The 15,571-nt window shown below is 43.1% G+C and overlaps 1 protein-coding gene across 2 annotated transcripts in view; it reads right to left on the bottom strand.

Moving 5' to 3' along the window:
* The window catches only part of LOC109902241 (receptor-type tyrosine-protein phosphatase U), a 326,293-nt gene that overhangs the window by 72,013 nt on the left and 238,709 nt on the right, over window positions 1-15,571 (bottom strand). For both annotated transcript variants that reach the window (XM_020498440.2, XM_031786469.1), the window contains exon 13: window positions 9,653-9,689. In XM_020498440.2, coding sequence (XP_020354029.1) covers window positions 9,653-9,689 — 37 coding nt within the window. The remainder of the gene's footprint in view (window positions 1-9,652; window positions 9,690-15,571) is intronic.

The following is a 15,571-nucleotide window of genomic DNA, read 5'->3' as shown; positions in this document are numbered from 1 at the left end:
TGTAGTGTCAGCCTCTCCTTACGGCCCAAGCAGCCCTGCAACCAGCCCTGCAACCAGCCCTACTGTGCCTTTAGGAAGAGCACAGCCATTCTCTAGTGGAGGAGAAAGTCAGAGCTGGCCTAAGGAAAGAGGTCTAGATAGCTAGCGGTTGGAATGAAGAGGCTCACAAGAGCAGAATGAGATCTGGGGCAGAGGCAAGAGGAAAGGGAAAAGAAGCCATGTTTTAGCCCTCTTCTTGTGCAACCAGGCCCAGGGGCATTTCATCGACCACATCCCTATGGGAGAGAATTCTTACAGTACAATTTGGAAAAGTTTTTGGTTTGGTGCCCATAGTTTTTCTTATGAAAAATCACCAAATACTGTATATGACTCGTTGCATTTGATCAATACTAAGGGATAGCCCCAAAGTTTTAGCAGCCTTGTATGTCCTCTGACACTAATGTTTTTTACAGTCTATCACATTTATTCAGATAATTACCATAGATGTCATTGGTGTACAGATCACATAGACTAATGGACTCTGAGCCTTATAAATCCTCTGACAGAGTGGATACAGCCTTGGGGTTCCTTATATGAGTATCACAGGTCATCTTTTAGTGTATCACAAGTATGCTTGACATGCAAGGGTGACAGGTATAACTAATTCAGCCAGCCTCCCTTCAGAAAGTATTTATACACTTTGACTTAAGCCACATTTTGTTATGTTACAGTCTGAATACAAAATTGATTAAATATATTTGTTTTTCTCAGCCATCTACACACAATACCCCATAATGACAAAGTGAAAACATGTTTTTAGAAATATGCGCAAATTTATTGAAAAAAAAAATACAGAAATATCACATTTACATAAGTATTCACACCTCTAAGTCAATATTCTGTAGAAGCACTTCATTTGTCACATGCGCAGAATACAAGTGTAGACTTTACCGTGAAATGCTTACTTACAAGCCCATAACTAACCGTGCATTTCAAGACGTGTTAAGGAAATACTTAACGAATAAAATAAAGTTAAAATTTTTGTTTTTTTTAAATAACATAACAATAACGAGGATTTATACAGGGGGTACCGGTACCGAGTCAGTGTGCAGGGGTACAGGTTAGTTAAGGTAAATTGTACATGTAGGTAGGGGTGAAATGACTATGCATAGATAATAAACAGCGAGTAGCAGGAGTGTACAAAACAAATGATGAATTGTCCAGCAGTCTTATGGCTTGGGGGTAGAATCTGTTAAGGAGCCTTTTGGTCCTAGACTAGGCGCTCCGGTACTGCTTGCCATGCAGTAGCAGAGAAAACAGTTTATGACTTAGGTGACTGGAGTCTCTGACAATTTTATGGGCTTTCCTCTGACACCGCCTATTATATAGGTTTTGTTGCAGGAAGCTTGGCCCCGGTGATGTACTGGGCCTTACGCACTACACTTTGTAGCGCCTTACGGTCAGGTGCCGAGCAGTTGACATACCAGGCGGTGATGCAACTGATCAGAAAGCGCCTGGTGGTGCAGCTGTAGAACTTTTTGAGGATCTGGGGATCCATGCCAAGTCTTTTCAGTCTCCTGAGGGGGAATAGGTTTAGTCATGCCCTCTTCACAACTGTCTTGGCGTGGTTAGACCATGATAGTTTGTTGGTGATGTGGACACCAATGAACTTGAAACTCTTGACCCGCTCCACTACAGCCCCGTTGATGTTAACTTGGAGTTCTGTACACAAGTATTGTGCAACATTTGCCCAATATTTTCCTCTAGGATTTTGCATGTGCTTAGCTCCATTACGTTCATCGCTTTATCCTGAAATACTCCCCAGTCCTTAACGATTACAATCAAACCCATAACATGATGACACTACTATGCTTGAAAATATGGAGAGTGGAACTCAGTAATGTATTCTTACCCAAATATAACACTTTGAATTCAAGGACAAAAAGTGAATTGCTTTGACACATTTTTTTGCAGTAATTACTTTTATGAATTGTTGCAAACAGGATGCATGTTTTGGAATATTACTTTTTTTAAAGGCTTCCTTCTTTTCATTCTGTCATTTAGGATAGTTTTGTGGAGCAACTACAAATGTTTTTGATCCATCCTCAGTTCTCTCTTGAAACTGTTTTAAAGTCACCATTGGCCTCATGGTGAAATCCCATGAGGCCAACTGAGATATGAAGGACGGCAGATTCTGGGTGTGTTGACACCCCATCCAAAGTGTAATCATTAACTTCACCATGCTCAAAGGGATATTAAATGTCTGCTTTTTAAAAATTAACCATTCCAACCATTCTTTACGAGGCTTTGGAAAGCCTCCCTGGTCTTTGTGGTTGAATCTGTGTTTGAAATTCACTGCTCGACTGAGGGGCCTTACAGATAATTGTATGTGTGGGGTACAGAGAGGAGGTAGTCATTCAATAATCATGTTAAACACTATTATTGCACACAGAGTGAGTCCATGCAACTTATTATGTGACTTGTTAAGAACATTTCTACTCCTGAACTTAAATACGTTTACCATAAGAAAGGGGTTGCATACATATTCACTTTTCATTTGTAAAAATTTCAAAAAACATAATTCCACCTTGACATTATGGGGTATTGTGTTGAGGCCAGTGACAAAACAAGCTTAATTGAATCCATTTTAAATTCAGGCTGTAACACAACAGAATGTAGAAAAAGTCAAGGGGTGTGAGTACTATCTGAAGGCACTGTAGTTGGCAGAAGATTAATTAAAGACTTTGTTCCTACCAACACAGAGAGACGGAGATGGCATATATAACTTCAATTCATCATGTGAAATACAGGAGTAGGCCTATATTTTTCAACCTAATAACATGGCTGCGGGTGAAAATAATTGATTTATTTTACTGACACCCTGGACAGAGACAATCATCTTGCCACATTTAGTCTGCGAATTTCTATTAAGCCAAACAATATATTTTTTCCACATGAATCCATACACCTGCCGGCTAGCTGAGAGTGGACATTGGCACTTAGAGAAGAAATATAAGTCTATTGTTGTGATGGGAGCTGCCAAGAGATTGTTAATTAAACTGTAATCTGGAAGTTGATAAGTAATCTCCAGCTTTGATAACTAATTGTCTCCACTTTGCTGATCAAAGGCTGATTAAAAGTAATGCTTCACAACCAGATAATGCAGTGAAATATGCAATCATGTTTAACATTAGAGGGATCACATAGATACAAAATGACTAACCACATGTGTTGTACCATGACATTTTTTATAAACTGGGGATCACGTTTCAGGTAAGACCGAAATGCAGACTGTGTTGAGGTAACAATGTTCATTACAGCAACAGGGGCAGGCAAATGACAGGTCAATGCAGGCAGGGGTTGATAATGCAGAGTAGTGGCAAAGGCACAGGACAGCAGGCAGACACAGAATCAGGTCAGGAAGAGGTCTTCCAAGATGGCATAGCAGTTCAGACGTCTTTTTGTCCTTGTCTTGTCGTGTCCCATATATATATATATATATATATATATATTTACCCCCCAAAAAAATTCACTTATATTTTTTTATTTTCCATAAACTCATCTTCAGAACACTCTCCTGCAATCCGCTTCACCAGTTTATATTTATATAAAAATATATTATTTACCTCAGATCTGTAATCCTCCAAGAGGCTAGCCAGAAACTAGCCAGAAGCTAGCCGGGAGCTAGCCGGGAGCTAGCCGGGAGCTAGCCGGGAGCTAGCCAGAAGCTAGCCAGAAGCTGGTCCAGAAGCTAATCAGAAGCTGGTTCAGAAGCTAGTTCAGAAGCTAGTTAGGTTTGTGGTCATCGGCTGTCCTTTGGCTCGAGAATCTATCGCCAGTTTTGTACGGCGCGGCGCAGCGCGGCTCGGAACGGAACATACCGGACCAATTTTTCTCTCCATGTCCCTGGATTTCGGCCGCTGGCTCTGGACATTCATACCTGGATCTCACAGCTAGCTAGCTACTATCCGTGTGACTATCGGCTTTCGTCGATTCCGAAGCTAACATTAATTGTTCCGGAGCTAGCCAGTTGAAGAGTTCCATCAATCACTCCTGGGCTGCAGTCACCTATCCGGACCCGCTTTGCTGCCTACGCGGAGCCCCACCGGGCCTTCACAGCTGGACTGCCGACGTTGTCTACCCGAGGGAGTTGTCCGGCTGGCTCCTCCGGCGCGACGTTGCCTGGGCGCCCATCTGCGGCCTGTTAGCCGTTGGCTGCCTTATCGGCTGCTATCTGAATAGACAATCGGACAATTTATTTATTTTTTAAAAATTTATTTATTTTTCTTCTTGGGCCTCTATAACTATATCTATTGTTTTTATTTTTGTTGTTGTTGTGTGATTTGGATTAATCCCCTCTACCACACGGAAACCCACTAATCTACTGACGGAACGCAAGAGGTGGCTAATAACAGACCTCCATCCTATGCTAGCTTGCAACCGATTTAGCTGTCTAAATCGCCGTGACCCCCAACCAACCTCTCCACTCAATGGACCCTTTTGATCACTCGACTAAGCATGCCTCTCCTTAATGTCAATATGCCTTGTCCATTGCTGTTCTGGTTAGTGTTTATTGGCTTATTTCATTGTAGAGCCTCTAGAGTCCTGCTCATTTATACCTTATCCAACCTATTAGTTCCACCACCCACACATGCAATGACATCTCCTGGTTTCAATTATGTTTCTAGAGACAATATCTCTCTCTTCATCACTCAATACCTAGGTTTACCTCCACTGTATTCACATCCTACCATACCTTTGTCTGTACATTACACCTTGATGCTATTTTATCACCCCCAGAAACCTCCTTTTACTCTCCGTTCCAGACGTTCTAGACGACCAATTCTTATTGCTTTTAGCTGCACCCTTATTCTACTCCTACTCTGTTCCTCTGGCGATGTAGAGGTGAATCCAGGCCCTGCAGTGCCTAGCTCCACTCCTATTCCCCAGGCGCTCTCTTTTGACGACTTCTGTAACCGTAATAGCCTTGGTTTCATGCATGTTAACATTAAGAAGCCTCCTCCCTAAGTTTGTTCTATTCACTGCTTTAGCACACTCTGCCAACCCAGATGTTCTAGCTGTGTCTGAATCCTGGCTTAGGAAGACCACCAAAAATTCAGAAATGTTAATTCCAAACTACAACATTTTCAGACAAGATAGAACTGCCAAAGGGGGCGGTGTTGCAATCTACTGCAAAGATAGCCTGCAAGAGTTCTGTCCTACTATCCAGGTCTGTACCCAAACAATTTGAACTTCTACTTTTAAAAATCCACCTCTCTAAAAACAAGTCTCTCACCGTTGCCGCCTGCTATAGACCACCCTCTGCCCCCAGCTGTGCTCTGGACACCATATGTGAACTGATTGCCCCCCATCTATCTTCAGAGCTTGTGCTGCTAGGCGACCTAAACTGGAACATGCTTAACACCCCAGCCATCCTACAATCTAAACTTGATGCCCTCAACCTCACACAAATTATCAATGAACCTACCAGGTACCTCCCCAAAGCCTTAAACACGGGCACCCTCATAGATATCATCCTAACCAACTTGCCCTCTAAATACACCTCTGCTGTTTTCAACCAAGATCTCAGCGATCACTGCCTCATTGCCTGCATCCGTAATGGGTCAGCGGTCAAACGACCTCCACTCATCACTGTAAAACGTTCCCTGAAACACTTCAGCGAGCAGGCCTTTCTAATCGACCTGGCCGGGGTATCCTGGAAGGATATTGATCTCATCTCGTCTGTAGAGGATGCCTGGATATTTTTTTAAAATGCCTTCCTAACCATCTTAAATAAACATGCCCCATTCAAGAAATTTAGAACCAGGAACAGATATAGCCCTTGGTTCTCCCCAGACCTGACTGCCCTTAACCAACACAAAAACATCCTATGGCGTTCTGCATTAGCATCGAACAGCCCCCGTGATATGCAGCTGTTCAGGGAAGCTAGAAACCATTATACACAGGCAGTTAGAAAAGCCAAGGCTAGCTTTTTCAAGCTGAAATTTGCTTCATGCAACACTAACTCAAAAAAGTTCTGGGACACTGTAAAGTCCATGGAGAATAAGAACACCTCCTCCCAGCTGCCCTGAAGATAGGAAACACTGTCACCACTGATAAATCCACCATAATTGAGAATTTCAATAAGCATTTTTCTACGGCTGGCCATGCTTTCCACCTGGCTACTCCTACCCCGGTCAACAGCACTGCACCCCCCACAGCAACTCGCCCAAGCCTTCCCCATTTCTCCTTCTCCCAAATCCGTTCAGCTGATGTTCTGAATGAGCTGCAAAATCTGGACCCCTACAAATCAGCCGGGCTAGATAATCTGGACCCTTTCTTTCGAAAATTATCTGCCGAAATTGTTCCCACCCCTATTACTAGCGTGTTCAACCTCTCTTTCGTGTCGTCTGAGATTCCCAAAGATTGGAAAGCAGCTGCGGTCATCCCCCTCTTCAAAGGGGGGGACACTCTTGACCCAAACTGCTACAGACCTATATCTATCCTACCATGCCTTTCTAAGGTCTTCGAAAGCCAAGTCAACAAACAGATTACCGACCATTTCGAATCTCACCATACCTTCTCTGCTATGCAATCTGGTTTCAGAGCTGGTCATGGGTGCACCTCAGCCACGCTCAAGGTCCTAAATGATATCTTAACCGCCATCGATAAGAAACATTACTGTGCAGCCGTATTCATTGATCTGGCCAAGGCTTTCGACTCTGTCAATCACCACATCCTCATCGGCAGACTCGACAGCCTTGGTTTCTCAAATGATTGCCTCGCCTGGTTCACCAACTACTTCTCTGATAGAGTTCAGTGTGTCAAATCGGAGGGTCTGCTGTCCGGACCTCTGGCAGTCTCTATGGGGGTGCCACAGGGTTCAATTCTTGGACCGACTCTCTTCTCTGTATACATCAATGAGGTCGCTCTTGCTGCTGGTGAGTCTCTGATCCACCTCTATGCAGACGACACCATTCTGTATACTTCTGGACCTTCTTTGGACACTGTGTTAACAACCCTCCAGGCAAGCTTCAATGCCATACAACTCTCCTTCCGTGGCCTCCAATTGCTCTTAAATACAAGTAAAACTAAATGCATGCTCTTCAACCGATCGCTACCTGCACCTACCCGCCTGTCCAACATCACTACTCTGGACGGCTCTGACTTAGAATACGTGGACAACTACAAATACTTAGGTGTCTGGTTAGACTGTAAAGTCTCCTTCCAGACCCATATCAAACATCTCCAATCCAAAGTTAAATCTAGAATTGGCTTCCTATTTCGCAACAAAGCATCCTTCACTCATGCTGCCAAACATACTCTTGTAAAACTGACCATCCTACCAATCCTCGACTTTGGCGATGTCATTTACAAAATAGCCTCCAATACCCTACTCAACAAATTGGATGCAGTCTATCACAGTGCAATCCGTTTTGTCACCAAAGCCCCATATACTATCCACCATTGCGACCTGTACGCTCTCGTTGGCTGGCCCTCGCTTCATACTCGTCGCCAAACCCACTGGCTCCATGTCATCTACAAGACCCTGCTAGTTAAAGTCCCCCCTTATCTCAGCTCGCTGGTCACCATAGCATCTCCCACCCGTAGCACATGCTCCAGCAGGTATATCTCTCTAGTCACCCCCAAAACCAATTATTTCTTTGGCCGCCTCTCCTTCCAGTTCTCTGCTGCCAATGACTGGAACGAACTACAAAAATCTCTGAAACTGGAAACACTTATCTCCCTCACTAGCTTTAAGCACCAACTGTCAGAGCAGCTCACAGATTACTGCACCTGTACATAGCCCACCTATAATTTAGCCCAAACAACTACCTCTTTCCCTACTGTATTTAATTAATTTATTTATTTTGCTCCTTTGCACCCCATTATTTGTATTTCTACTTTGCACATTCTTCCATTGCAAATCTACCATTCCAGTGTTCCACTTGCTATATTGTATTTACTTTGCCACCATGGCCTTTTTTTGCCTTTACCTTATCTCACCTCATTTGCTCACATCGTATTTAGACTTGTTTATACTGTATTATTGACTGTATGTTTGTTTTACTCCATGTGTAACTCTGTGTCGTTGTATGTGTCGAACTGCTTTGCTTTATCTTGGCCAGGTCGCAATTGTAAATGAGAACTTGTTCTCAACTTGCCTACCTGGTTAAATAAAGGTGAAATAAAAATAAATAAATAAAAAGGTCGGAAATCAAGAGTAGAGGCAAAGGCACAGGACAGCAGGCAGGGTCAGGGGCAGGCAGAGTGGTCAGGCAGGTGGACTCAGAGTCAGGACAGGCAATGGTCAAAACCAGGAGAGCGAGGAAAAGAGAAACTGGGGAAAAGCTGAGACAAAACGTGGATTGACTTGACAAACAAGACGAACAGACAGGGAATAAGTGGGGAAGATGGGCGACACCTGGAGGAGGGTGGAGACAAGCATAAGGACAGGTGAAACAGATCAGGGTGTGACACTGGGGAATCCTATTTGTCAGTTTACATCAGTTGTAGTTTCTAAAGCTGGTCTTCTTACTTAACCCTGTCGGACACTATGTTATTTCCTGTTTTTCAAGAAGGATGTTAAAAGGCTGATTAAAAGGAATCTCATGTTGATCTTAACCAATTTGAAAGCTATTTGGGGGTTAAAGTACAATGTGGCTGAATGTTCAAATACATTTCCATAGGGTTCTCATCAAGGCCCTTTACGTTTTTTCTCTCTCTCTCTCTCTGTCTCTCTCCCCACCTACAGTATGTGCCAGAGACAAGAGGCACGTACTGTTTAATGTTCATCAATGTGTCAAGATGTAATTAATCAAAGCCCAACTGGGTGTCTGTGAGGAGCAGATGTGCTAAAATGACTTGCCTTGCCTTTTGGATTCATGCTTCAAGAGAGCCTGGTCTCTTTCATTACTCAGTCACAAAAAAGACATCTTCACCGAAAAGTACACCTTGCCAAGACAATTTACTAGCAAGACTAGCTTACTGTTGCAGCACTATGATAACTATAAATACATGGCTATTAGTCACCACGATCCGACAGCGCACAACAATAGTGGGGTAGAGCCTGTGGTGCCATCAGGACTCAACTTCTATGCCCTTTTCATGTTCTTTTGAGTCCCTGTGGCAGGGTGATAGAGAGTGGGAGGGAGGAAGGGGCGAGAAACATTGCTCATATTGATGGGCTCAAGTAGTTTACATTTGTGTTTTTGATGTGAAGGGCCCTTCTTGAGCAGACGGGTCAAAAGCCCTCAGATGTTTCCCTCCCCCTCCGAGTAGTGTAGCTGTCTGACGGGAACAGTGGAACTGCCTTTGATATGGTTGTGTTCCCCCAAACAAGCATGATGAAAGCCTGACCTCTAATCTCTCCCTGCTTGTTGTCCTTTTCTCTGAAGGCAAGGAGAGGAAAGCTCACAGGAGTCTGCCTCATCACTAGACAACATGGATCTTCAGACAAGTCCCCCTGCTTCTCCCACATGCTAAACTCCATCTACTGTAAATGTCTGTAATACCAGCACAAAGACTAGTGTTTGGACCTGAACCCAACACATCTTTTCATCTTTGGATATGCATTTAGAGTGTAAGATCAACATGCTACAGTAAAGCCTACAGGACTTCAGAGACTCGGGGAGATCCATAAAAGGTCCATACAATATTCATGTTGAATTACCTTTGCGGGCTATTCGGATGCAGTTTATTCTGCTTTCCTGAAAAAAAGAGAGAATACAGAGATCAGAGGTGGGAACATTGCCAATGCTTTGCATTCTGGAGAATGCAGAAAGGATGAACCTAGCATTATATACTATTTTGGCTGAACCATAATGAAAATTGTATTTTGACAATAAAATCACAAAGCAAATGATCTTCAACAGATGAAAATTAGACAAACATTCACTGTTGGATTGTCTTACATCTTTAGAGACCAGCATATTGGATTGAAAGACACTCAAAATAGAGCCCCATGAGTTGAATACTGAGGAGGCATTCAATCAGCTAAAATGATAGTCACTTACAATGATATATGACCAGTGAATGTTAATCAATATGAAAGGCAAGAGTTGAGGTGAAGTGTTAAAAGAGAGAAAGGAAGATTTTATGAAAGGGAAATTAACTGAATTGAGAAGATGGCCCTGGACCAATATGCCGCTATAAAAAAGAATTAATTTCCTTCAAATGTCAGCTGATGACATCTTGGTGTTATGAAAAGGACCTTTGTCAAACAACACTAATGAGAATTAAGACCGTAATCCAATTCCGTCTTGCCACCTCAACGAGGAGATGCATTATCAAATTAAGATTTACAGACGCTAATTCAGGCCTTATGGGACAATTATGCAAATCTGCCCATCCGGAAAGGAGCAAGAGCCCTCCTCTCAAACTGCGGCTAAATTGCCTTTTTTTTTAATTGAAAACCCATTTCAAGCTGACTTCCTCCTAAGCCCACTCTTAAACCTATGGCAATGCTTTTTCCTAAAAAGTACAGACACGTAGGGAGGCATATTGAAGACACACACACACACACACACATAAACGATCCTCAAACAAACTGACTAAAACATTCACACACTTTAAGCTCTCTTTTTTAGTATGAGTAAACGCTATGAAAATGTAATTGCAGGATGCTTTGGAAATTCAAATACAATGGGCTCTTAGAAGACTATCAAGACAGACAGAAACCAGCCCATAAAAATACAGGGGCAATTCCTCACTGCATCAAGGCAATCATTTGCAGTAATCTATGCAGGAATCCAATGCTGATTTAACACTTGTGCTTAATACAGGCAAAACTAAATAAATGCTGTTTTTAAACTCTCGTCAGAACATTTCAGATGAACTACATGTTCACTCGTTAGATGGTTCTCCAATCGAACGTGTCCCGCATATAAATACGTTGGCTTGTGTGATAATGCCCAGCCTGGCTTTCCAAAAGCAGATCTGTCAGCAAACTAATTATGAAGACTTTCAAACCATTCCGGGTCATGGGGAATAAGACTGAGCAGACTTGGTTTACTACATTTGACAGAAAAATGAGTAATGCAGAAAGTAGAGGTGATATATTGCAGCTCAAACCATCCATACTGGCACATCGTCAGTCTGGGTGTAGAAGGCAGAAGAGTGGAGTTAATTGGTGATCTGGAGAGCAGAAACAGATAGCCCACATAGGGGACACTGATGCCCTGCCGCCAACACAAACTGTGCCAGTCATGCCAGAGGGGTTGGCAGCCCTGGCAGCCATCGTTACTACAGTACACTCAGGTTAGCCTGTGTGAATGTGCCATTAGGAGACACACTGGGTGTTGTGACTGAAATGCTGCCCATGCTATGGTCTTCAAAGAGCCAGTCAGAATGCACCCTCTTTCCATGCATCAATCAAAGCAATTGCACAGAGGCTTGACAGCAAACCTCCAGCACATTAGCATGAGTGAATGCCAAATATTGTTAGTCTGTTTCACTTTTTAAACGTCTCTGCCAATGTTTATAAGGACCACTTATAGCCGTAATGTTGATCCTTAACAAAGCTTATTCAGATCAAAATAAAACGTTTGCGCTGCTGAGATGTAATTAACCAAACACAGAAACTTAAGGAACAAATTAGGAATATAAAAAAATATATATTGGTCACATACACATGGTTAGCAGATGTTATTGCGAGTGTAGCGAAATGCTTATGCTTCTAGATATAACAGGTAATATCAACAATTCCACAACAAAAACCTAATACACACAATCTAGTAAAGGAATGGTATAATAATATATAAATATAAAAAATATGGATGAGCAGTGACAGAGTGGCTAAGACGCAATAGATAGTGTAGGATACAGTATACACATGAGATGAGTAATGCGAGATATGTAAACATTCTTAAAGTGGCGTTATTAAAGTGACTAGTGTTCCATTTATTAAAGTGGCCAATGATATCAAGTCTGTAAGTAGGCAGCCGCCTTTCTGTGCTAGTGATGGCTGTTTAACAATCTGGATGGCCTTGAGACAGAAAAATCGATTCTATCTCTCGGTCTGATGCACCGGTTCTGACCTCGCCTTCTGGATGGAGGCGGGGTGAACAGGCAGTGGCTCGGGTGGTTATTGTCCTTGATAATCTTTTTTGCCTTCCTGTGACATTGGATGTTGTAGGTGTCCTGGAGGGCAGGTAGTTTGCCCCCGGTGATGCGTTGTGCAGACCGCACCACCCCCTGGAGAGCCATGTGGTTTTGGGGCAGTGCAGTTACCGTACCTGGTAGTGATCCAGCCCGACAGGATGCTCTCAATTATGCATCTGTAAAAGTTAGTAAGGGTTTTCGATGACAAGCCACATTTTTTCAGCCTTCTGAGGTTGAAGATGTGCTGTTGCGCCTTCTTCACAACACTGTCTGTGAGGGTGGACCATTTCAGTTTGTCGGTGATGTGATATGTACACCAAGGAACTTAAAACTTTCCACTTTCTCCACTGCTTTCCTGTTGATGTGGATAGTGGGGTGCTCCCTCTGCTGTTTCAGTGTTGTGTCGTCTGCAAACTTGATGATTGAGTTGAAGGTGTGCATGGCCACACAATCGTGGGTAAACAGGGAATAGGAGGGGGCTGAGAACACATCCTTGTGGGTGGAGATGTTGTTTCCTACCTTCACCACCTGGGGGCGGCCCGCCAGGAAGCCCAGGACCCAATTGCACAGGGCGGGGTCAAGACCTAGGGTCTCAAGCTTAATGATGAGTTTGGAGGGTACTATGGTGCTGAATGCTGAGCTGTAGTCAATGAACAACATTCTTACATGGGTATTCCTCTAGTCCAGATGGGATAGGGCAGTGTACAGTGTTATGGCGATTGCATCGTCTGTGGATCTATTGGGCCGGTAAGCAAATAATTGAAGTGGGTCTAGGGTGACATGACAGGTAGGGTGGAGGTGATATGATCCTTGACTAGTCTCTCAAAGCACTTCATTATCACAGAAGTGAGTGCTACGGGGCTATAGTCATTTAGTTCAGTTACCTCAGCTTTCTTGGGAACAGAAACAATGGTGGCCATCTTGAAGCATGTGGGGACAACATACTGGGATAGGGATTGACTGAATATGTCCTTAAACACACCAGCCAGCTGGTCTGCGCATGCTCTGAGGACACAGCTAGGGATGCCATCTGGGCTGGCAGCCTTGTGAGGGTTAACACGTTTAAATGTTTTACTCATGTCAGCTACGGTCAAGGAGAGCCCACAGCAGGCAAAGAAGGTGTTAAAGTTTTTCTGGAAGCAAGACGTCGATGTCCGCGATGGGGCTGGTTTTCTGTTGGTTTTCTGTTTCACATATGTCTCGTGTTTGAGCAGTTGAATTGCGGCTCCACTATGTCTCTAGACTGACACTTTGCTTGTTTGATTGCATTACAGAGAGAATAACTACACTGTTTGTATTCAGCCATATTCCCAGTCGCCTTGCCATGATTAAATGCGGTGAAACGTGCTTTCAGATTAGCGCAAATGCTGCCATCCGTCCACGGTTTCTGTTTAGGGAAGGTTTTAATAGTCACAACATCTCCTATACACTTCCTTATAAACTCGCTCACCGAGTCAGCGTGTACTTCAATGTTATTCTCTGAGGCTACCCGGAACATATCCCAGTCCACGTGATTGAAGCAATCTTGAAGCGTGGAATATGATTGGTCAGACCAGTTGGATAGACCTCAGCATGGGTGCTTCCTGTTTTAGTTTCTGCCTATAGGAAGAGAGCAACAAGATGGAATCATGGTCAGATTTGCCAAAAGGAGGGCGGGGAGGACATGTTACTTGCTCATGTACTGCATTCGATATGCTGATAGAATTTAGGTAGCCTTGTTCTCAAATGATCTTTGTTATAATCTTCAGATACAATAAATGCAGCCTCAGGATATATGGTTTCCAGTTTGCATGAAGTCCAGTGAAGTTCCTTGAGGGCTGTCAGATATACACGGCTGTGACAATAACCGCTCGGCATTTGATTGTGAGGAATTCTAGGTCAAGTGAACAAAAGGACTTGAATTCCTGTATGTTGTTACGATTACACAATGAGTCATTAATCATGAAACATACACCCCCACCTGTCTTCTTACCGGAGAGATGTTTATTTCTGTTGGCATGATGCACTGAAATTCCCGTTGGCTGTACAGACTCCCGACAGCATATCCCAAGCTAGCTATGTTTCCGTGAAAAAGAGTATGTTACAATGTTGGATATCTCTTTGGAAAGCAACTCTTGCCCTGATTTCATCGTCTTTGTTAAATAGGGAGTGGACAGAGAGTAATATACTCGGGTGGTATGCGCACCTCCAAAGCCTCACTAGAAGATCGCTCCGGCTCATTCTCCTCCGGCGGCATTGTTTTGGGTTGGCCTCTGGAATCAGTTCAAATGCACTGGGAGATGCAGACAAAGGATTCGCTTTGGGAAAGTCATATTCCTGGTCGTAGTGCTGGTTTTGCTGGTAAGTTCTTCTCTCTGATATCCAATAGTTCTTCCCGGCTATATGTAATACCACTTAAGGTTTTCTGGGCTATTAATATAAGAAAGAATACATAAAAAAAACGAATTACTGCAGTATCCTAAGGACTAGAAGCGGAGCTGCCATCGGCGCCATCTTGCGGAATATAAGCACAGTATACTGTATAAGAGCAGGAATACAGGAATACTGAGCAGGAATACTGCACTCGAAAAAGAACCAGATCATCAAAAATGCAGTGAAGTAGGGTGCTCAATGGAAGATTTAAAAGCCAAAAATATACTCATGCCCAGTGAGAAACACCATCAGTAGAGAGTTTTATCATCGTTCAACTGTCAAACACATTTCTAGTGGAGAACATACAAGGGGGACTTCCGAGTGGTGCACTGATCAAAACTCTGGTCATCACTGCGCCACTCGGAAGCCCTAACCTTCAGGAAGTCCCCCTTGTATGTTCTCCACTAGAAATGTGTTTGACAGTTGAACGATGGTAAAGCTCTCTACTGATGGTGTTTCTCACTGGGCATGAGTATATTTTTGGCATCTCAGTGCTCGAGGCGTCACTACAGACCCCGGTTCAATCCCAGGCTGAATCACAATCAGCCATGATTGGGAGTCCCATAGGGCGGCACACAATTGGCCCATGTGTCATCCGGGTTTAGCTGGGGTAGGCCATCATTTTAAATAAGAATTTGTTCTTAACGGACTTACCAAGTTAAATAAAAACAGTTTTTAAAAGTTAATCACAATGTAGACCTGGGCCAAGGAATGAGGCAGGACAAAAACAACCCAGATAATAAACGTGGCCTGACATACAAATCACAATGAGATTACTGTTCCTTTAAGAAAGACCATACATTATCAAACAAATCAGGTACATCATGACATTTCTGTTAGAATAGCAGGCTAGGGGAATCTTAATAGTCATAAAATGAACCCAGCTATCCAGCCTACAGTGTCTTCGGAAAGAATTCAGACCCATTGACTTTTTCCACATTTGTTAGTTTATAGCCTTATTCTAAAATGTATTCAATAGTTTTTTTCCCTCTTCAATCTACACACAATACCCCATAATGACAATGCAAAAACAAGTTTTTAGACATTTTTGCTAATTAAAAAAAAATATGACATTTAC

The sequence above is a fragment of the Oncorhynchus kisutch genome, linkage group LG13 (assembly GCF_002021735.2).
Source record: "Oncorhynchus kisutch isolate 150728-3 linkage group LG13, Okis_V2, whole genome shotgun sequence".
Classification (NCBI taxonomy): Eukaryota; Metazoa; Chordata; class Actinopteri; order Salmoniformes; family Salmonidae; genus Oncorhynchus; species Oncorhynchus kisutch.
Note: the sequence above shows the minus strand (reverse complement) of the source record. Positions and strands in the feature narration are given on the sequence as shown.